Source organism: Crinia signifera, chromosome 11 (genome assembly GCF_055691185.1).
Source record: "Crinia signifera chromosome 11, ASM5569118v1, whole genome shotgun sequence".
NCBI lineage: Eukaryota > Metazoa > Chordata > Amphibia > Anura > Myobatrachidae > Crinia > Crinia signifera.
The window spans coordinates 32,796,076-32,820,145 of record NC_139227.1 but is presented as its reverse complement, the minus strand read 5'-3'; the positions used below and the strand labels follow the sequence as shown (position 1 = coordinate 32,820,145).

Sequence of the window (24,070 nt, the reverse complement as noted above, 5' to 3'; positions counted from 1 at the left end):
TTTACAGCAGAACGCAATGTGCTGGGTAGAATAGCCATCACATGTCTATTATATAGCGCACACATATTCTGCAGCGCTTTACAGAGTATAGTTGAACACTCACATCAGTCCCTGCCCCAATGGAGCTTACAATCTATATTCCCTAACACATGTACACGCACACATTCTAGGGTTAATTTTGTTGGGAGTCAAATAACCTACCAGTTGTTTTTTTTGGATTGTGGGAGGAAAAGGAGCACCCAGAGGAAACCCGCGCAAGCACGGGGAGAGTATACAAACTCCACACAGTTAGGGCCATGGTGGGAATCGATCCCATGACCTCAGCGCTGTGAGGCAGTAATGCTAACCATTACACCATCCGCACTGCCCTGATATAAGATACATCTCCTGAGGTGAGGTCCAGTGGTGGTTTTGGCCAAGATATTTGCCACTATTTCAGACACCTCGGCCACCCCAATATTTTATTTATTTTCTGCCGTGGTAGGTGACACCGTCTCCATATCAAAAATTCTCTTTAGCTCTTTATAGCTTGGTGGAACTATGTGTTATATATTACATTGTATTTTACGTCTTTTTATTATTATAATATATTACAGTGTGTGTGTTTTTTTGGAATATATATTGTGTTTTATGTCCTATTATTGTTGTGCACTTTGTAGATAAACAATGTACATCTCCGTGACTCCCGCTGGGCGTATCAGCAAGACATCTGAGCTGAGACCCCCACCTTACGTGAAGGATTGCGTACAAGCAGTCGCTGCTGGAAAATCCACAGCAATTGCCAATTAAAAGTGATATGTTAGACTATAGAACTATCAGCAGGGTATAAAATGTGCAGATAAACAGCTTCCAAAGAACAACACTTCCCATTACTGGCAGACTTCAGATGGAAAACCAGGATATGTTGGGTATTTGCTCTTACAGACCTTGTGCCTGATTCAGACGTGTTTGCTAGGCTGTGTATACTTGCAGCCTAGCAAATAGGAAAGTGCCACCTGCCACCCAAATCCCCTCGCATATGTGCGCCGATCGCTGCATTATTTTCTGCCGTTCGCAGATAAAAGTAAGCCTGGAGGTCATGTGACGTCAGCCGCCCGCCCCCGAGCAGGCATAGATATGCCTGCATGTGCAGAGGAACGCCCAGCGTGTTTTGGGGACGCCCATAAAACGCTAGGCATTCCCCTGCTGCCACCCTTTGCCTGCACCCTTCCCTCCCGAATGTACGTGACTGAATCGGGCCCCTTATTCTGATGAGCGGAACTATTCCAAATCTCTGCAAGATAAGGTCACTAGGTCTACAAGCATTAGGTCGACATGCATGAAGGTCAACATGACTGAAGCAAGGTCGACATGCAGGAAGGTCGACAGGGTCATTAGGTCGACGTGGGGAAGGTCGACAGCCAAAAGGTCGACATTTGGTTTTTCATGTTTTTTTTTAACCGACCTGTGCCGACAGGCGGTATTTCATGCCCTACCATCCACTAGGTCGTGGTGGGAGAATAAAATAGTGTCGACATTAGGGACAAAAACGTAAAAAAACCTCATGTTGACCTTTTCACTGTATCGACCTAACCCATGTCAACCGTCAGTCATGTCGACCTTCCTGCATCAGTCATGTCGACTTAGTGGTGTCGACCTAATGCTTGTTGACCTAGTTGCTGTCTATCCAATGATCCATACCCATTTCTGCTTCAGATAAAAATCTGTTCACCTTCAAAACAAACTGTGAACGTATTACCCCAGGGTAGGGTAAGTGTGGCACTAGAGCAACATCCCAGCATGCATTGCCACAGGTTTAGTAGGATCTAACAGCACAAGTGTAGCAGAATGCATAGAACATTCCTGAATAATTGTGGTACAGTCTAGCAGAGTCTACAATAATACGGGTTGGGATAATTTGGTCTACAGCATGATGGTCGACAGTCATTAGGTCGACACCATTAGGTCGACATGGGAAAAGGTCAACATGGGACTAGGTCGACATGGTTATAGGTCAAAAGGTCATTAGTTCGACAGGTCGTTAGTTCGACAGGTCATTAGTTCTACAATGTCGAGGTCGACAGTCAAAAGATCGACATGGGGTTTTTCACTGTTTTTTTACCTGAATGTCAACACAGTCGACATGGACACAGTTTAAAGTGCACCGCATCCCCTCACTGCGCTCGGTGCCATGCTACGCTCGGCACACTATTTTATTCTCCCACCACTCCCTAGGGCAGGCATTCCCAACCACGGTCCTCAAGGCACACTAAGGCTGGTTTCACACACTCCGGCTCCTGCCGGACGGTGAAATCCCGCACGGCCAGGGAGCCGTGCCGCACACATTAGTTGTGAATGGACACTATTGTGTCCATTCACACGGGACGGCCACGACCCGGCCGCACGGCTGCAGCCGGATCCCACCACTGGAAGGGACGGCTGCCGGGCTGTGGCCATCCCTTCCATGTTAAACTAGTGTGTGCGGCACGGCTCCCTGGCAGTGCGGGATTTCACCGTCCGGCAGGAGCCGGAGTGTGTGAAACCAGCCTAACAGTGCAGGTTTTAGTGATATCCAGGCTTCAGCACAGGTGACTTAATTAGTACCTGAGCTAATTTGATTCAATCACCTGTGCTGAAGTCTGGATATCACTAAAACCTGCACTGTTGGTGTGCCTTGAGGACCGTGGTTGGGAATACCTGCCCTAGTGAATGGTAGGGAATGAAATACCGCCTGTTGGCACATGTCGGCTCAAAAAACAGGGAAAAACCCCATGTCGACCTTTTGACTGTCGACCTAGACACTGTCGAACTAATGATCTGTCGATCTAACGACCTGGCGAACTAATGACCATTCGACCTTTTCCCATGTCGACCTAGACCCATGTCGACCTTTTCCCATTTCGACCTAATGGTGTCGACCACCATGCTGTAGACCAAATGACCGCATCCCCAATAATACTAGAAAAGTCTAGATCAGTATGGGGAGAGTCTGGATAATCCTGGGACAGTGTAAAACGGTCCTAAATGATCTTAGCACAGAAAAGTTCTAGGAGAGCCCTTAACCCTTTGAGTGAATTTGTCAAAATAGGTGTGAAAATTGCAGAGCAAACACTTATATTCACCATAGTGACCTGTAGTGTTACCTTATATAGGAAATATTTTTTTTTTTACACAACTTTTTATTTGAATTTTACATAGTAAGTTACATAGTTACATAGTAGGTGAGGCTGAATAAAGACTTGTGTCCATCTAGTTCGACCTATGTTTATAATAGTTTATCCCTTGTTGTATTTATTTATTTATTAACAGTTTCTTATATAGCACACACATATTCCGCAGCGCCCCACAGAGCATAGTCAAACATCCACATCAGTCAGCACCCCAGTGGAGCCCACAATCCACACAGACACTCCAGGGTCAACCCTGCCGGGAGCCAACTCGCCCACCAGTACACTTTTGGACTGTGGGAGGAAACCGGAGTACTCGGAGGAAACCCACGCAAGTACAGGGAGAATATACAAACTCCGCACAGTTAGAGCCGAGGTGGGAATCGAACTCATGACCTCAGCGCTGTGATGCAGTAATGCTAACCATTACACCATCCGTACTGCCCTAGTACGATATTTTAAAGACAGATTGTTACTTATTCATACCCGTGGATGTTTTTAACCAATAAATGTTTATCCAACCTTATTTTAAACGTATTTATAGTGTCTGCCGACACCACTTCTCCAGGAAGAGAGTTGCAAAGTTTGACTGTTCTGACTGTAAAGAATTTTTTTCTTCTAGATGAACAAAATCTTTTTTGTTCTAATCTAAACTCGTGCCCTCGCGTCCTAGATTCCTGTCTAGCAGAAAAAAAGGTGTTTGACAGTTCCTTATATTGGCCCCTAATGTATTTATACATATTGAGCATGTCCCCCCTTAAACGTCTCTTCTCTGATTCTAACGTCTGATTTATATAACAAATGTGAGCGACGCTAGTATTTTTATTGTATATTTTGCACATCTCTCTTAAAGGGTTAATAATCATGGCACAGTCTGGAACAGTCCAGAATAATCCTGATGCAGTCTACAACACTCCTTTGAGAGTCCAGAATAATGCCGACAGACTAGAACAATACTGACATAGGGCCTTATTCACTCTTTCTGACAAAATCCTTCTTAGATGGACAAAACCATGTGCACTGCTGGTGGGGCAGATGTTGCTTGTGCAGAGAGAGTTAGATTTGGGTGGGGTTTTACTTCAAAGTGAGATCTATATTGCAGTGTAAAAATAAAGCAGTCAGTATTTACCCTGCACTGAAACAAAATAACTCACCCAAATCTAATTCTCTCTGCACATATTATATCTGCCCCCCCTGCAGTGCACATGGTTTTGTCCATCTAAGAAGGATTTTGTCAGAGAGAGTGAACTAGAATAAGGCCCAGAGACATGATAAAGACAGTTATGTAAAACATTTGCCAATGTATGGGGTCACCAACCAAAAACTGATCGAAATCGTTAAATCAGGTTGTCCAAAATGGCCGAAAATGCGCAAATTTAATAGGGTGTGATTTTTTTTTTATTTTAGACAAAGTCAGAATTCGCTTGCGATTTCAGCCTTTTTTTTTAGATATGGTGAATGTGCAATTTTTTTAGACAGATGAAAATGTGCAAATTTTAGCGCATGACTACATGTGCGAATTACACCCCGTTTTTTTTTACCTAAAAATCTCACATGTCCAAAAATCGCGCCTTATTAAATTTGACCCCCTTATCTTGGGATTATATGATCCGTGAATCACTGTAAAATATCTGCAACGTATCGGCGTATATTGGTGGATTGGCGAATCGTTAAATAGGGGGGAAAAAATCCAGGATTTGTTCATGTTTTTGTTGTTGTTGATGTACAGCATGGGTCCAATTACTGTAGTTACAGTGCTAGAAACTGTAATGTACTGTCACAAATAAATACCCTACAAACAATGACCTATTAGTGGGTAGCAAAACACAATTCAAAAGTTGCTAATACCAAATATCCACAGCTAAATGTGTATACTGGTCTCTATGATTGCAGTCTATGGCCACATCCAGACCAGGACACCAACACTTAATGATGAATCCGTTCATTTTACCTTGAAGGGAATTAAAATGTAATCTGGAGAAGCAATGTCAGTTGTAAGCTCTGTAACAAAGAGGAAATCAGTGGGAGAATAAAACCTCTGTGGGGTATTTAGCTGCCGGAGAAGCGTATTTATGTAAATTCTACAATGGACGAGAGCCAGGGGTAAATCACACTGATTATTTATGAATATGGCTGGCAGCTTAGCAGGACATGCCCGGGAGCTTTGTGGGGCCTGTGGCTAGCAGGACATTGTAATACTGTACAGAGATATAGGTTATTGTGTGATAGCAATGCAACAGCTTACACTATCACCTGGTGTATGATTACACTATCACCTGGTGTATGATTACACTATCACCTGGTGTATGATTACACTTTCACCTGGTGTATGATTACACTTTAACCTGGTGTATGATTACACTATCACCTGGTGTATGATTACACTATCACCTGGTGTATGATTACACTATCACCTGGTGTATGATTACACTATCACCTGGTGTATGATTACACTATCACTTAACTGGTGCATGCTTACACTATCACCTGGTGTATGATTACACTATCACTAACCTGGTGCATGCTTACACTATCACCTGGTGTATGATTACACTATCATTTACCTGGTGCATGCTTACACTATCACCTGGTGTATGATTACACTATCACTTACCTGGTGCATGCTTACACTATCACCTGGTGTATGATTACACTATCACTTACCTGGTGCATGCTTACACTATCACCTGGTGTATGATTACACTATCACTTAACTGGTGCATGCTTACACTATCACCTGGTGTATGATTACACTATCACTTACCTGGTGCATGCTTACACTATCACCTGGTGTATGATTACACTATCACTTACCTTGTGCATGCTTACACTATCACCTGGTGTATGATTACACTATCACTTACCTGGTGCATGCTTACACTATCACCTGGTGTATGATTACACTATCACTTAACTGGTGCATGCTTACACTATCACCTGGTGTATGATTACACTATCACTTACCTGGTGCATGCTTACACTATCACCTGGTGTATGATTACACTATCACTTACCTTGTGCATGCTTACACTATTACCTGGTGTATGATTACACTATAACTTACCTGGTGCATGCTTAAGGCCCCCATACACTATGCGATTTGCGGCCAATTTCATCCGATTTCGGCCCTTTGGGCCGATAAATCGAGTGAAATCGGCCCAAAATTGAATGTGTTTGACATCTGATCTGATGCGCGGTCCCGCGCGCATCGGATCACGGCGTCGGACCTACAGAACATAAGATATATCGGAATCTGAGCCATCATGGGTGCTTTTTAGCACCCACGATATTCAGATCCGATATATCTTTATATACAGCCCCCCTGTCTTACTAGCAGCGCCCCCCCGCGCATTGACAGCTCTCTGTGGAGGTAGTGCAGGCAGGGACCGCAGGCGTCGCAGAGCAGAGACTGTCGGCGCGGCGGGAGAATAGAAAGAAATCCTATTCAAAAGACCGGGCGGCCGCTGATTGGCCGCCCAGTCTTTTGAATAAGATTTCTTTCTATTCTCCCGCCGCGCCGACAGTCTCTGCTCTGCGACGCCTGCGGTCCCCGCCTGCACTACCTCCACAGAGAGCAGGGAGCCGGGAGCCATCAATGTGGGGGGGGCGCTGCTAGTAAGACAGGGGGGCGCTGCGGGGGACACAGAGTTGGCAGTACAAGAGCCGGGCAGGAAAAGCTGTCAGCGCTGGACAAAAAAAAGCAGCACCCCCCCCCCCCCCCCCCCCGCTCCCCGGGTTTACATGTGATAAATCGAGACGATTTAAAAAATCAAAAGTTTTTTATTTATTTTTTGCAATTTTCATGATGTTTTTACAATATTTTATTGGGGCTACCACCTGAAAAAAAAAAATTTACTCCGGAAAACGAACAGGTTCAGTGAAATGGTTTTCACCTGCCACAAAAGATGCTTTCGGGAATTTGGTTTCACCTGCACTAGGCAGACGAGACAAAATCCCCGAAAGGCCGCAACACACGCCAGCTTATAGCCTCCAACAGCTCTCGGCCAGACATTTGGATACCACTATAAGTCATATATGGGGCGAGATGGGAAATTATTATGGGACCTCTGAACATAAGCTAGTTATGGCGGGAAAACATGATGGCGCATATCAAGCGATGATAAGCTGAGCATTTTATCACTTGCCCACAAACACATGGTGCCATCTGATGACAGCGCTCAGGTTAATCACATTTACAAATGACAGATGTCCTCATGCATGCGCAATCTATGCTAAATAAAACTTGGCATGTTACATGCACAAGTGCGCTGCTAGACCATTATGTATCTCATCAGCCCAGTCCTGATGCAGGACACTGGGGGGTCGGAAGGGGTGACTTTCCCGTATCGCTCTCCAACGTCTGACATATGGATACCCCGCTAGACCATTATGTATCACATCAGCCTAGTCCTGATGCAGGACACTCGGGGGTCGGAAGGGGTGACTTTCCCATATCCCTCTCCAACGTCTGACATATGGATACCCGCTAGACCATTATGTATCACATCAGCCTAGTCCTGATGCAGGACCCTGGGAGGTTGGAAGGGGTGACTTTCCCATATCCCTCTCCAACGTCTGACATATGGATACCCCGCTAGACCATTATGTATCACATCAGCCTAGTCCTGATGCAGGACACTCGGGGGTTGGAAGGAGTGACTTTCCCGTATCCCTCTCCAACATCTGACATATGGATACCCCGCTAGACCATTATGTATCTCATCAGCCTAGTCCTGATGCAGGACACTGGGGGGTCGGAAGGGGTGACTTTCCCGTATCGCTCTCCAACGTCTGACATATGGATACCCCGCTAGACCATTATGTATCACATCAGCCTAGTCCTGATGCAGGACACTCGGGGGTCGGAAGGGGTGACTTTCCCATATCCCTCTCCAACGTCTGACATATGGATACCCGCTAGACCATTATGTATCACATCAGCCTAGTCCTGATGCAGGACCCTGGGAGGTTGGAAGGGGTGACTTTCCCATATCCCTCTCCAACGTCTGACATATGGATACCCCGCTAGACCATTATGTATCACATCAGCCTAGTCCTGATGCAGGACACTCGGGGGTTGGAAGGAGTGACTTTCCCGTATCCCTCTCCAACATCTGACATATGGATACCCGCTAGACCATTATGTATCACATCAGCCTAGTCCTGATGCAGGACACTCGGGGGTTGGAAGATGTGACTTTCCCGTATCCCTCTCCAACGTCTGACATATGGATACCCCGCTAGACCATTATGTATCACATCAGCCTAGTCCTGATGCAGAACACTCGGGGGTCAGAAGGGGTGACTTTCCCGCTTCCCTCTCCAACATCTGACATAGGGATACCCGCTAGACCATTATGTATCTCATCAGCCTAGTCCTGATGCAGGACACTCAGGGGTTGGAAGGGGTGACTTTCCTGTATCCCTCTCCAACGTCTGACATATGGATACCCCGCTAGACCATTATGTATCTCATCAGCCTAGTCCTGATGCAGGACACTCGGGGGTCGGAAGGGGTGACTTTCCCATATCCCTCTCCAACGTCTGACATATGGATACCCCGCTAGACCATTATGTATCTCATCAGCCTGGTCCTGATGCAGGACACTCGGGGGTCGGAAGGGGTGACTTTCCCATATCCCTCTCCAACGTCTGACATATGGATACCCCGCTAGACCATTATATATCACATCAGCCTAGTCCTGATGCAGGACACTCGGGGGTTGGAAGGGGTGACTTTCCCGTATCCCTCTCCAACGTCTGACATATGGATACCCCGCTAGACCATTATGTATCTCATCAGCCCAGTCCTGATGCAGGACACTCGGGGGTCGGAAGGGGTGACTTTCCCATATCCCTCTCCAACGTCTGACATATGGATACCCCGCTAGACCATTATATATCACATCAGCCTAGTCCTGATGCAGGACACTGGGGGGTCGGAAGGGGTGACTTTCCTGTATCCCTCTCCAACGTCTGACATATGGATACCCCGCTAGACCATTATATATCACATCAGCCTAGTCCTGATGCAGGACACTCGGGGTTGGAAGGGGTGACTTTCCCATATCCCTCTCCAACATCTGACATATGGATACCCCGCTAGACCATTATATATCACATCAGCCTAGTCCTGATGCAGGACACTCGGGGGTTGGAAGGGGTGACTTTCCTGTATCCCTCTCCAACGTCTGACATATGGATACCCCGCTAGACCATTATGTATCTCATCAGCCTAGTTCTGATGCAGGACACTCGGGGGTTGGAAGGAGTGACTTTCCTGTATCCCTCTCCAACGTCTGACATATGGATACCCCGCTAGACCATTATATATCACATCAGCCTAGTCCTGATGCAGGACACTCGGGGGTTGGAAGGGGTGACTTTCCCGTATCCCTCTCCAACATCTGACATATGGATACCCGCTAGACCATTATGTATCTCATCAGCCTGGTCCTGATGCAGGACACTCGGGGGTCGGAAGGGGTGACTTTCCCGTATCCCTCTCCAACATCTGACATATGGATACCCGCTAGACCATTATGTATCACATCAGCCTAGTCCTGATGCAGGACACTCGGGGGTCGGAAGGGGTGACTTTCCTGTATCCCTCTCCAACATCTGACATATGGATACCCGCTAGACCATTATGTATCACATCAGCCTGGTCCTGATGCAGGACACTCGGGGGTCGGAAGGGGTGACTTTCCCGTATCGCTCTCCAACATCTGACATATGGATACCCCGCTAGACCATTATGTATCTCATCAGCCTAGTCCTGATGCAGGACACTCGGGGGTTGGAAGGGGTGACTTTCCCGTATCGCTCTCCAACATCTGACATATGGATACCCCGCTAGACCATTATGTATCTCATCAGCCTAGTCCTGATGCAGGACACTCGGGGGTCGGAAGGGGTGACTTTCCCGTATCCCTCTCCAACGTCTGACATATGGATACCCGCTAGACCATTATGTATCTCATCAGCCTAGTCCTGATGCAGGACACTGGGGGGTTGGAAGGGGTGACTTTCCCGTATCCCTCTCCAACATCTGACATATGGATACCCGCTAGACCATTATGTATCACATCAGCCTAGTCCTGATGCAGGACACTCGGGGGTCGGAAGGGTCGACTTTCCCGTATCCCTCTCCAACATCTGACATATGGATACCCGCTAGACCATTATGTATCACATCAGCCTGGTCCTGATGCAGGACACTCGGGGGTCGGAAGGGGTGACTTTCCCGTATCCCTCTCCAACATCTGACATATGGATACCCGCTAGACCATTATGTATCACATCAGCCTGGTCCTGATGCAGGACACTCGGGGATCAGAAGGGGCGACTTTCCCGCATCCCTCTCCAACGTCCGACATATGGATACCCGCTAGACCATTATGTATCTCATCAGCCTGGTCCTAATGCAGGACACTCGGGGGTCGGAAGGGGTGACTTTCCCGTATCCCTCTCCAACGTCTGACATATGAATACATTTCAATGCTATAATTTAGAAGGAAAGACGGTAAAGCAGGAGCTGTAGAACTGTGTACCGCTGATACACTCCCCCCACAGTCAGAGATTGGGGGCACGGTAAGACGCTACGCACGGCTCACTGACAAGGTCCTGGCTCACACCTGGGAAATGACACATCTGAATAAGCAGTTGATCATGGCCTGTTCTTGGCGGATAATGCAATAGGGATCCTTAGCCAGAGAGTATTCTCACTCAATTAGCGGCGGAGAGGGACTCACCCGTCGCCTGCAGAGAAAATGATGAATGAGGACAGTAAGGACAGAGAGAGAACCATCATGGTCACGTATATTTCATTGTCACTGCATGAAAGAATATGGAGAATTTCAGGGTGACAGACTTTGCTCCCAGCCAATACAAATCTCCATTCATCAGAGTAAGAGCTGGCCCTGACGATACAGACCACTCACTGACACTGCAGCAATACAGGGAGAACACGATGAGTCATTAGCTAGGTGTAGGCTCTGGCTAATGATTACACAGGATGTACAGTATACAATGCACATAGGTGATCACAGGTGCGTGCTGAACAAGTCATTATCCTGTGCACCCCACGAGCTTCTACACCTTACAGGCGACCAATGACCCATCAATCATTAAACCCTCAACCTCTGTCATTAACCCTTCATCATGCATCATTAACCCCCAATTATCCATTATTAACCCCTCATTCTCCATCGTTAACCTTTACTCATTCTTCATCATTGCCCCAAACTCTCATCATTATCATTCTTCATTAATCTGTCATCTTCCAGCACAGCATATAACATGGCAGGCAGGAGCTGATTGGTTGGTACTTCTATTTCTCACTGCTTAGTACATCTCACCTTAAACATCAATCTTGATATCTCTTCTTCCTCCATCATTCATTAACCCTTCAGCCTCCACTATCACCCATTAATCATCATTCTTTATACTGTAAACCCAGAATTCTTCAACATTAAACCCCTTTCATCACCATTATCATCCAATTATTCACCCCTTATCCTCCACCTTTAACCCTCTTCATTATGACCCTCCATTGTTTCCCTCTCATCATCGTTATTAGCGAACTCCTGCTCTCCCATCTATAATTACCTCCCTCATTTATTTATTTACTTATTGTTTCTTCTTATATAGCGCAGCATAGTCCATTGCACTTTACAATTGATATTATCCACTAAGTGCTGTCACTGCTATGGTGAATGGGGACCGACAACTGCAGCTGTCGATATTGATGGTTGCATGTGTCAGATGCATACTTCCCAGCTTTTAGAAGTCCCCATTAGGGACTTCGCCGCGCGCACCATGCAAAGACCCAAAAAGGGAGTGTGGCTGCAGTCAAAAGGTGCATGGCTTTGTAGAATGCCAGAGAAGTCACGCCCCCATTGTCACCAGTATTGGGGCATGGCTAGAACTGTAAGATCTGCCGGCCATGCCCCCTGTCCCTCTACCTCTACACTGTGCAACTAATCTCCCCTGCTCTGGTCAGCTCAGCAGTAAGGATGGCCAACGTTTCCTATGCCATCGATGGTTGCCATCGATGGCAAAAGTGCAACTGGCCATCGATAGTGTATAACTATGCAATGGATGACCATCAATGTTTTTACATATTGATGGTCATCCATTTTCTTTGTTTGGCCTGTAAGCCAATGAAAATATGGGGGTGGGGCTTCATGGGTGTCGGGGCGGAGCTGCGCTCCATTTCCCGGCCCCTTGGTGAAAAAAGCAAACCAAAACTATTCGTTGAAGCTTGATATCAATGGTGGAAAACCATCTGGTTCTCCCCCACCGATGTCAAAATTATTCAACATCGGCCATAACCATTTGAATATTTCTAATCATCGATGGTCGTTGGCCATCCCAACACAGCAGTGCAGGGGGAACTCCTAAATGCCCCCACCCCACTGTGGGACACTGCCGGCCATGGGGTGGGATGTGGGACTGTCCCCAAAAAAACAGGATGGTCCTGCAAAAAGTGGGCCAGTTGGTAGGTATGAGAATGGTCAGTGCTACTAACTGTTCACACATTGCCCATGCTTATCAGCATGCCATCTTGTAAATAGCAGCAGTGATAGATGCCTGTCACTTTCTCATACTTGCCTACTTTTAAAAACTGGTTTCAGGGAGATTATAGTTGGTAAAATAATTTTGCACAGCGCCCCATTGAGGGGGTGTGTCATGCTCCACCCAAAGGACGTGTCTAGTTCCATATATGGTGAGAATGTGAAAAGAGATTGTGAACGTGGCACCTAGAAGCGTGGGTGTGCACTGCTACATCTGAGAGGAATCTTGTAAAATGACTTGTATCCAAATGTAGATGAGCCCCAGAGCAGTTAGTAAGAGATACTATACTTGCTAAAGTGCTGGGAAATGGTTCTGATGATTCAGTGTAAATGTATCTATCTCTCATTCCTTTTTTCCCCAAAAATGTAACAGTGTAATGTGGGCTAGGTGAAATGAGGGAGATTGCTAGACTAATGAGGGAGAGAGGGAGATTGCTGCTATTTCAGGGTCTCCTGCAGAATGCAGGAGGGTAGGCAGCTATGCACTTTGTGCACTTCTCCTTCATACATGACGGTGCTGATACTGTCTTCTCCCCCCATAATAACCCTTCTTACATCTACCCCTCGGTACCAAGAGCGCTCCAATCAGTTCTCCTACCAGTAAGTTCATATTTGGGACTGTAGAACACCAGGTAGCGGTTGGAGAATACTGGACACGTTGCAGAAAATGTTAGAGGGACGTGGAGCAGCCGGACATAAGGACACGCTCGGACTCTTCTGTATGCTCCGGTTTGTGTGTGTGTGACAGTGTTAGCACATAGAAGTTCTGTTCCACAAACAAAAATGACTTACATTACCCTGCCATGGTCATGGAGATAATCACCAGAGTGAATGACACCACCTGGTGGAGGTCAGAGCTTACTGCAGTACAAGCAATACCATAGCATGTTGCTGATATTATCCCCTGAGCAGTCTGGGTAATTCATCGCTGAGTAGTCAGGGTAACAAAATCCCAGCTCTGGCAGCACCCTTCCAAAAACTGCGTCAGTGTCATAACTTATTAGAAATATAAAGACAGAGATAAGTAAACTCATGGTTATCTATGCAGGAATACTGTGTACGCAGGAGTTCTGTGGGAGTTTCTGAATGCTTGGCTTAGGAACAAAGCAATAAACAACATGGCTCTTAAGGTCCATACACACTGGGCGATTTTGCCCAGCATGTATTGATAGCGCAGTTTGATCACTATAAACGTCCTTCAATTAATCAAGTCACCTCTTAAATACCTTTTACCAATGCATTGGAGAGAACACAATGGGAAAAGACACCACCGATAGTTATGTCCTTCATTTTACCCCCAGATAAAATCCACCACTGTCTCTGCCCAAAGTGAAGCAAGATGCAGTCTGTGAGACTACTCTGGCTTCACTGTGACTGGCAGTGACTTCCTATTGGAAGTCCGACCTGTCAGTCACTCAAGGCAGTCCCATTGGGAGGTGTTCCCTCCCTCTGGGATGCCTCTCTATGCGCAAATGCGCAGCAGCCCCCAAAACGGGTTCTGCGCATGCGCAGTACTACGGACCATACTGAGCATGCACCGGACCCGGGAACCTGATTAAGCCTACGGGGGCTGCTGCAAAGGCAGCCCATGGAGGCTTGGGCCAGCGAATGCGCAGTATGTATGAAGTTACTGTGCATGCGCTGGCCCCGTGCAGGGGACTGGCGGCCAGACTGGCGGCCACGGATTGGGGCGTGGCCTAGCGGCGTCTCTGACCGAAGGAATCTTGCTACTAGCTGGCAGTGAGTGTAACGGGTCCAGCATCTTGTGCGAGCAGCACTGATTATATCTTCTATGTCTGAGGTACACTCTACCGCTTCCGGGGGTACGTGATTCTTGCCAGCAGTTATTGTTTTCATGTGTGTTCTTAAATAAAACTTTTAAACAGTCATGCACTATGGAGCGCTCATTCTCATTACAGCGATAATATATATATATATATATATATATATATATATATATTATATCAGTTAAGAATAACGCATAGAGCAATCACAGCAATTCATCTTTGGTTTTGTGATAATACAAGGTGAACCAGGATCATTAATTGCCGCAGAATCTAATCAGGCTCACTTAATTAACACCGGATAATGAGTAGTGCCTTAATGAGAGAGTCTTCAGGTTTATATTAGACACTGATGTTATTCTCTCTCACATCTGTATAATTGAGAACCTGTAGCTGGACAATACATAGAACAGAACAGACAATAATGATGTCACTGATATTAGTTAGAATAGGGATAGTACCGGGAGGCTGTGAAGGTGCCTGTCAGGGGCGGGCTGGGCCGGGGGGCAGAGTGCCATATGCCCCCCGGGCCGCTTACCCACCCACTGGCTGCGGGCCGTGCTGCGGCTGGATCAGCTTCTCCAGCCCTCCTGCACTGGCCGCGGCTTACAGAACACGGCCGCGGCTACAGGAAAATGGCCGCCGGCCCCCTGCACTGAGGACATGTTCTCAGTGCAGGAGGCCGGCGGCCATTTTCCTGTAGCCGCGGCCGTGTTCTGGAAGCCGCGGCCAGCGCAGGAGGGCTGGAGAAGCTGATCCAGCCGCAGCACGGCCCGCAGCTAGCGAGTGGGTAAGCGCTCTCCCCCCCCCCCTCCCTCACCCCAGCATATGTGTTTCTGTCACTGTGGGGGGCATATCTGGCACTGTGTGGGGGCATATCTGGCACTGTGTGGGGGCATATCTGGCACTGTGTGGGGGCATATCTGGCACTGTGTGGGGGCATATCTGGCACTGTGTGGGGGCATATCTGGCACTGTGTGGGGGCATATCTGGCACTGTGTGGGGGCATATGTGTATCTGGCACTGTGGGGGGCATATCTGGCACTGTGGGGGCATATATGTATTTGGCACTGTGGGGGCATATGTGTATCTGGCACAGTGGGGCATATGTGTATTTGGCACTGTGGGGGCATATGTGTATCTGGCACTGTGGGGGCAAATGTGTATTTGGCACTGTGGGGGCATATGTGTATCTGGCACTGTGGGGCTTATGTGTATTTGGCACTGTGGGGGCATATCTGGCACTGTGGGGGCATATGTGTATCTGGCACTGTGGGGGCATATGTGTATCTGGCACTGTGGGGACATATGTGTATCTGGCACTGTGGGGGCATATGTGTCTGGCACTGTGGGGGCATATGTGTATTTGGCACTGTGGGGGCATATGTGTATTTGGCACTGTGGGGGCATATGTGTCTCTGGCACTGTGGGGGCATATGTGTCTCTGGCACTGTGGGGGCATATCTGGCACTGTGGGGGCATATGTGTCTTTGGCACTGTGGGGGAATATGTGTCTCTGGCACTGAGGGGGCATATGTGTCTCTGGCACTGAGGGGGCATATGTGTCTCTGGCACTGTGGGGGCATATGTGTCTCTGGCACTGTGGGGGCATATGTGTCTTTGGCACTGTGGGGGAATATGTGTCTCTGGCACTGTGGGGGCATATGTGTCTCTGGCACTGTGGGGGCATATGTGTCTCTGGCACTCTGGGGGCATATCTGGCACTGTGGAGGAATATGCGTATTTGGCACTGTGGCAGAATATCTGGCACTGTGGCGGCATTTGTGTCTGGCACTGTGGGGGCATATGTGTATTTGGTACTGTGGCGGAATATCTTGCACTGTGGGCATCACATTGTGCGGTGTAATGGGCATCATGGTATGGGGCGTAATGGACATTACGGTGTGGGGAGCATTGGGTAATTGCCATCACAGTATGGGGTGTAATGGGCATCAAGGTGTGCAGCATAATGTGTAATTAGCATCACAGTGTGCGGTGTATTGAGTAATTAGCATCGCAGTGTTTGGGCGTAATGTGTAACTGGCATCATGGTGTTCAGCATAATGTGTAATTGGCATTACGGCATGTGGCTTTATGTGTAATGGGTATTACAAGGTTCGCTAAAATGTGCAATCTGCAGGTACACAATACAATCATGGTACAGGCAACGCCCCTTATGATAGGCCACGCCCCTAATTTTTCGGCGCGCCTACGGCGCGCAAAAGCATTCCTTCCGGCGGTGACTTGGCTGATTATGGGCCAGTGCTCTGGACTTGCCCCCTAGGCTAAAAGTTGCCAGCCAGCCCCTGGTGCCTGTTACCTGCACTCAGAGGAGGTGGCCCTCATACATGAGCACATAGAGGGTGACCATTGATATCCCTGAGGTCCTTCGTAAGTTACCTCCTTCTGTCCACTACTACATCAGACCTTTGTTGCTCACCTGTAAGACGGTGCAGCTTTGTAGAGACACGGTTCGCCATCTGTACTGAGCAGCAGAGGTGAAGCAGAGCCAACATGGCGATAATCATTAGGATGCTCTGTAGCAGCAGCGGGTATTCGAAAAACTTCCCAAACCTGCAGAAAACAAAGAACACAGTGATCATGAGATTGTTACATTTTATGTCAGTCAAAATTCTCTTTGACGGAAAAAGTCAGGTTGACACCCATGGGTCTTGCCAAACCTGACATCCTGTGACATAAGAATCTGTATGGGTGGGGCCATCACTGGCACTCTGAGACATGAATCTGCATCGGTGTGGCCAGCACTAACATTCTGTGACACATGAGTCTGCATCAGTGACATTCTGTAACATGAAACTGCATGGAAAGTGCCATCACTGACATTCTATGACACATGAATCTGCATGGGTTGGACAATCACTAACATCATGTAACATGACTCTGCATGGGCAGGGCTACCACTGATATCTTGTGAAATGAATCTGCATGGGCTGGGCCATCACTGACATCCTGTAACATGAATCTGCATGGGAGGGGCCATCACTGACATCCTGTAACATGATAGCAAAAAGAATAGAAATGGATACAGTATGATGCGCCTGGCAGCCTACAGTGGGTGCACCTACAATAGTGACCCCTCACTACAAAAATACAGAAACAACAAAGCAAATTGAAGTGCTCCCTCTGTTGGCGCCTGGTTAAAGGAATGTTACGTTCCTAGATTCTCCATCACATTTGGTAATTAGCCACTTTTTCAATCAATGTCACATGTCCATTGTGCCCCCGTGAAGTTTGTTTTTATTTTATATTTGTGTGCATAAATAAATGGTATTACACCATCTACTGCTCTCTGTTTTTTTTGGGTACCCATCCTACGACAGGGACATCTTTTTGAGCCGGAGGGATTATTGATCACTTTCTGGTATTTGAGAGTCGGTTTTTGGGAGAAGAGGAACGCTACACCCCTAAGAGGGACGTAAGGTGTTTTATTTGATTACAACCTGACTGTCTATATTGGAGAAGAGGATCCTTTCTCCATTTCTAGGAAAGTAACATTCCTTTAACCAGGCGCCAACAGAGGGAGGACTTCAATTTGCTTTGCTGATCCTGTAACATGAATCTGCATGGGCAGGGCCCTCACTGACATCCTGTGACTTGAATCTGCATGGGAAGTACTTTACTATCACTGATATCCTGTGATATATTGATCTATATCAGCAGTGCCATCAATTACATTCTGATACACATGAATCTGCATGGGCGATGACAACATTCACATTCTGACTTTCTGAGACACATGATACAGCTACTCTATGATGAATTCCCTCACCTGCCGTGACCCACCCACCTGTCTCCCTGCCTGCCCCAGAACGTATGTGGGGGGGGAGGTGGGCTCCCCGGGAGCCAGGCAGCACAGGCTGCCCCCCGGGAGAGCCAACAGGGGACCTGGTATTCACTGCACCCGATCGTGCATATGTAATGATCGGGTGCAGTGAATATATGAATATCTAATGAGCGGCTCTCGGCTCCCGGCCCCCTGCTGGCTGCTCTGTGTAAAAAAAATATATATATATATAAAAAAAATTTTAATTAAATATATATTCATGTGCTATAAGCACATGAATAAAAATAGCATGCCCTTTCACAGAATAAAATTCCTGATTTTTTGACACCAAAATTAAAACAAAAAAACTTTTATTTTAAAAGTTCACATTCCACTTCTCCATGAAAAGATGGAGAATTGCTACACGGAGAGACACAGCGAAAATCACTTAGAAAGACGGCGAGAAGTGCACATTGAATAGGGTTGTTCGCTTTTTGAGACCAAAATTCTCCGTACAACGCGAGAAAAGCACAAACTCGCCATAAAACACGGCAAATTTTTCTCATTGAATACTGCCCAGTATCTAGTTCCATATATACAATGTGAGTGAAATCAGACTTTTTTCAATTAGATTGCAATGAAGAAATCGCATCAATCAGGTTGCAGCAGCTTCGTGTGACTTCAGGCAGCTGCCCCAGGAATGGTCCAGATGTGCCTGCATTGTCCTGACCACGACCCCTACATGCTGTATCACCACCCTATCAATATTTATTTATTATTTATTTATTAACAGTTTCTTATATAGCGCACACATATTCTGCAGCGCTTTACAGAGTATAGTTGAACATTCACATCAGTCCTTGCCCCAGTGGAGCTTACAATCTATATTCCCTACCACGTGTACACGCACACACAGACATTCTAGGGTTAATTGTGTTGGGAGCCAATTAGCCTACCTGTATATTTTTGGATTGTGGGAGGAAACCGGAGTACACGGAGGAAACCCACGCAAGCACGGTGGAGAATATACAAACTCCACACAGTTAGGGCCATGGTGGGGATCAAACCCATGACCTCAGTGCTGTGAGGCAGTAATGCTAACCATTACACCATTCGTACTGTCCACCACTGTCCAACAGACTGCAATCTAGCATAGAAACTAATTTAAAAAAAAACCATATAATTGATAAAATCTAATATATCATTGATGGGCGTGCAATTTTTTGACCCTTGTTTTATTTAATTATACACATCCCCGCACATGTTAGCAAGGGGATTCGCACATCAGGGGGGGGGGGGTGTCATTCGGCCGGCAAGCATTTGCCTGTTCGCTTACCTGTTTGAACATACGCAGCTTAGCGACCTGGTCTGAATCAGGCCTGAAGTCTGCGCTGACAGTACCCATAGATTGCTACAACATTGCAGTGACCTTGCCGATACAGAATTTGTTACACTGGGATAAATGTAAGCATGGCATTGAATGAGACTTTATCTGTCCTTTCATATTTCCACATTATCTCAGCCTTATTACTGGCACGGAGATCAGAAGCCGCTCATTAATACGCTCACATTAATTCTCTGGGTTACAATAATGTAACGGAACAAAGTGGAAGTTGAAAGAAACATGACAGTTACAAAAATTGGATTTAATTAAGTGCCCCGTGCCAAGGAGAAATATTTCACACTAATCACTAAAAGAAATAAAAAATCTGACCAAGCAATGCAGCAGACCCATCGCAGGCTTAATAATTACAATATATGTTGGGAAAAGCAACAAGATATAATACAGCCCACGAGGTGAATTCTATTTTCTAATTAGAGAAACGATGACATCTGCATGTTGGTAGAAGTTAGACTGTGAAAGTTCCTGTTGTGTGTCGTCAGCTAAGATCCGTACTGCCTGACGCCACAATTTATCTGTCATAAATGAGTAGTCACCTCCTGCCAGCTAATGGTGATATCCAGCTGGAGAACGACCACCCTCTTATTACTAGTCGCCATCAAAGTCACTTCCCTGTATTAATAAAATTATTTTGGATTGGCCAAAATGCTGCTTTGCGTGTAAGTTAGTGATTGTTTGACGCTCCGCATGTGATTGAGGGGCACTTGGATTAAGGCCCTTATTCAGATCAGAACGCAGTACAAATTTGTTCTCAAAATGGGGAAAACCTTGTGCACTGCAGGTGGGGCAGATGTAACATGTAAAAAGAGAGTAAAGGTCTATATACACTGGGTGATTTTGCCCAGCATGTATGGACAGCGATGATCGTTTTCATCGCTGGGGTGAAAGCTGCTCAGTGCATACATACTGAGCCACTGTCCCCCTGCCTGGCACCGACACCGGGGGCGGACGGCTTTGCATACCAGCAGATGAACGGCTTTCCCGGCGATGATGCGGGGGTGCGCAGCAGCGCTCACAGCTCGTCGCCCGGGCATACACACTGGGCGGCTTTCAGCTGAAAGCTGCTCAAACATGCTGTTCTGAGCGACTTTAAGCTCAAAGTCGCCCAGTGTGTATGGCCTTTAGCTTTCGGTGAGATATTGTGGGTGACATATAATGAGATGCGAAAAATGTGATTTTTGCGATTTTGTTCGCCAAAAACGTCCGAAATCGCACTTTTTCCAGAATTCACATATTTAATGAGATGCGAAAAACTGCAAAAAAACTGCAGATTTTGCTGCAAAATCGCACATCCTGAAAGTGCGATTTTTAGTTGCGCCGGAACTCACATCCAGATGTTTCCCATTGAAAAGTATACAATGTGCATATTTAATGAGATGCGAATTCGGGAAAATGTGTCTAAAAATCGCCAAACATGCAGACCAGGTTCTGATATGCGAATTGGTTAGAACCCTGCACAGATCATTGAGATCTGTGCATGGTCCTGTGTAAAAAAAAATGTGTTAAAGTGGTTTTTTTTTTAAATGGCGTGGGGTCCCCCCTCCTGCGCATAACCAGCCCTGGACTCTTGGACCGGTCCTGGTTCCAAAAATACGGGGGACAAAAAATCTGGGTGTCCCCTGTATTTTGAAACCAGCACCGGGCTCCAACAGCCCTCGTGTCATGCCACAGCCGGGGGACACTTTTATATAAGGTCCCCCGGCCGAAACATGAGCACCGTGGCTGGTCAGCCTTGGACGGGGTACCTGGAGGAGTGGGAAACCCTCAATAAAGGGCCCCCCTTCCCAGGCTTCACCTGTCCAGTCCGTGGCCAGTGGACGCCAGCCTGATAGGGTTAGATCTCACATACTTAACATTGCTTTATGCAGGAGAACTACAAGTGCCAGCAGACCTCCCCCGCATGCTGGGACTTGGAGGACCACAAGTCCCAGCATGCGGGGCATTAATGGGCCCGCTGGGACTTGTAGTCCACCTGCAAAAAGAATGTTAAAATAAAACACACACAGGAAAGTATAACTTTATTTCACGCACAAATACACACCTCACTTTTACACCAATATAATTACCAATCCAGGATCCAGCGCTGGTCTGTGTCCTCCAGAGCCAGCTCATCCCGCACTGACAGAGGGGTGAGCCAGCTTTCTCCTTTGCAGCTATCACCTCCTGTAGCGCTGTTCCAGCGCTACAGAGGCTGAAAGCGTGATTGGCTGAGCTATGCATCTCCATGGAGACGTATAAGCCCAAGACGCTATCAGCCTCTGTAGCGCTGGGACAGCCCTACAGAAGGTGATAGCTGCGCAGGAGAAAGCCGGCCCACCCTGCTGTCAGTGCGGGGTGAGCTGGCTCTGGAGGACACAGACCAGCGCTGGATCCTGGATTGGTAAGTATATTGGTGTAAAAGTGAGGTGTGTGTGAAATAAAGTTATACGTTTCTGTGTGTGTGTTTTATTTTAACATTCTTTTTGCAGGTGGACTACAAGTCCCAGTGGGCCCATTAATGCCCCGCATGCTGGGACTTGTGGTCCTCCAAGTCCCAGCATGCAGGGGAGATCTGCTGGCACTTGTAGTTCTCCTGCATAAAGCAATGTTAGGTTTGTGAGATTTAACCCTATCAGGCCGGCATCCACTGGCCACTACCCAAGGCTTTGATGGGCCTGCAGACCATTCACTGAAAGAACATGTATGACCACCATAGGGTAAACCCATCAATGGTGACCATCAATGACCACTCACCATTTCACCATCATTGGCAACCTTCGATTGTGGACACACAGATGGCCATCCCTACAACACACAAAAAAAATCTCGGCAAAGAGATTACATTGTTTAAGACTGGTCACCAATTACATTTAGTGGGTGCCAAACTGACCCATAGAGCAGTGAGTGGGGTACAAGAAGGTCATTATAGCCACCTTACTTTCCACTCACCAAAAGAATATCCTGAGAATGTTAGCGACCAGCAAAACAAAGCACACCCAGGTGGAGAATCCGTCAGGATTAGACGTCCGCTTAATGTCCTGATACTGGGGGATGTAGGGCACAATGCCACCAAACACCATGACACAGGAGGAGAGCAATGAGAGGAGTGGCCAGGCGTCTGTCTCGTCCTCCGTGGAGTCCATCTTCTCTTCCAGCGATCTCCTTATACTCCTGCAGGGTGGAAGAGCAGGATTTGGTCAGGAGAGAAGACATCTAACATAAGGTTGGCAACATGGAGGACACCAGACTATGACGTAGAGGTCACATACTAAAGCTTCTAGAGGTGTAAAGTGGGGATGTTGTCTATAGCAACCAATCAAGCATGTTTTAGGATGCAATAGAGATAGAGCTTGAGGTAAATTTACTAACATGGGAGTTCTATTTCTCATGGGATGTTGCAATCAGAATCTACTTCTTATTTATTTAGTACCTTCTAGAAGATAATAGACAGTATAATATTGGTTTCCCATAGCAACGAGTCATCTGAAATAGAACTCTCATCTTAGTAAATTTACCCCCTAGAATCTGATTAGTTGCTATGGGCAACATCCCCAATTTTCACTTGTAGAAGTTTTAGGAAATTTACCCCACAGAATGTGATGGCAGATAAGACCCACTGGACCCATCTAGTCTGCCCATGTCCACGCACACACTCACACACTTACACACGCACACACTTACACACTAGGGTTATTTATTTATCTAGTACATTCCTATAAGTATCAATGTATCTCATATCTATCTATCTATCTATCCTGCAGAGTAAAGGCCCTCATACACTATCCGATTTTGGCCCAATTTTACCCGAATCCCACAGATCCAGCCAAGAAATCGGGTGAAATTGGCCCAAATCCCTTGTGTATGACATCCGATCCCAAGTACGATCACATGCAGCAGCTCCGAGTCGGAGGTTGGTTGGACAGAACATTAAATTTAGCACCTGCAATGTATTGCATACGATTTAACCTGACTTCCTCCGCCAGTGTTCTTTTACATACGATAAATTGTATGTGGTTTGTCGGATGTAAAAAACAGCACATCAAGTCCTATATCGTATGTGAGCCTTCCCAGGGAGCTCAAGTGAAATCGGGTCCGATTTGACCTTAGGTCAAGCCGGGCTAGCGTATGGGGGCCATTAAATTGCTTTAAAAAAACTAGAAGTGTTTGAGAAAGTAAATGAACATAAGAAATATCTAAATCAAATCCATATTTGGTGTGAACACTCTTTGCCTTCTAAACAGCATCACTTCTCCTAGGTACACTTGCACAAAGACTAGGTTTGAAGTTTGAAGGTGTATGATTAACCAACCATACCAAGCAGGTGATAATGATCATAATTTTTTTTATATGTAGGTTGAAACACAGTAATTAACTGAACCAGAACAGCTGTGTAGGAG

The 24,070-nt window shown here is 46.7% G+C and overlaps 1 protein-coding gene across 7 annotated transcripts in view; it reads right to left on the bottom strand.

Annotated features, from left to right (window-relative positions):
* LOC146046274 (solute carrier family 66 member 2-like) overlaps positions 1–24,070 on the bottom strand; it is a 79,996-nt gene that overhangs the window by 10,741 nt on the left and 45,185 nt on the right. For all 7 annotated transcript variants that reach the window (XM_083165523.1, XM_083165522.1, XM_083165524.1 and 4 more), the window contains 2 exons: positions 22,623–22,844; positions 16,949–17,082 (listed from right to left, as the gene is read on the bottom strand). In XM_083165523.1, the coding sequence (XP_083021649.1) occupies positions 16,949–17,082; positions 22,623–22,816 (328 nt within the window). In that variant the 5' untranslated portion in view covers positions 22,817–22,844. The remainder of the gene's footprint in view (positions 1–16,948; positions 17,083–22,622; positions 22,845–24,070) is intronic.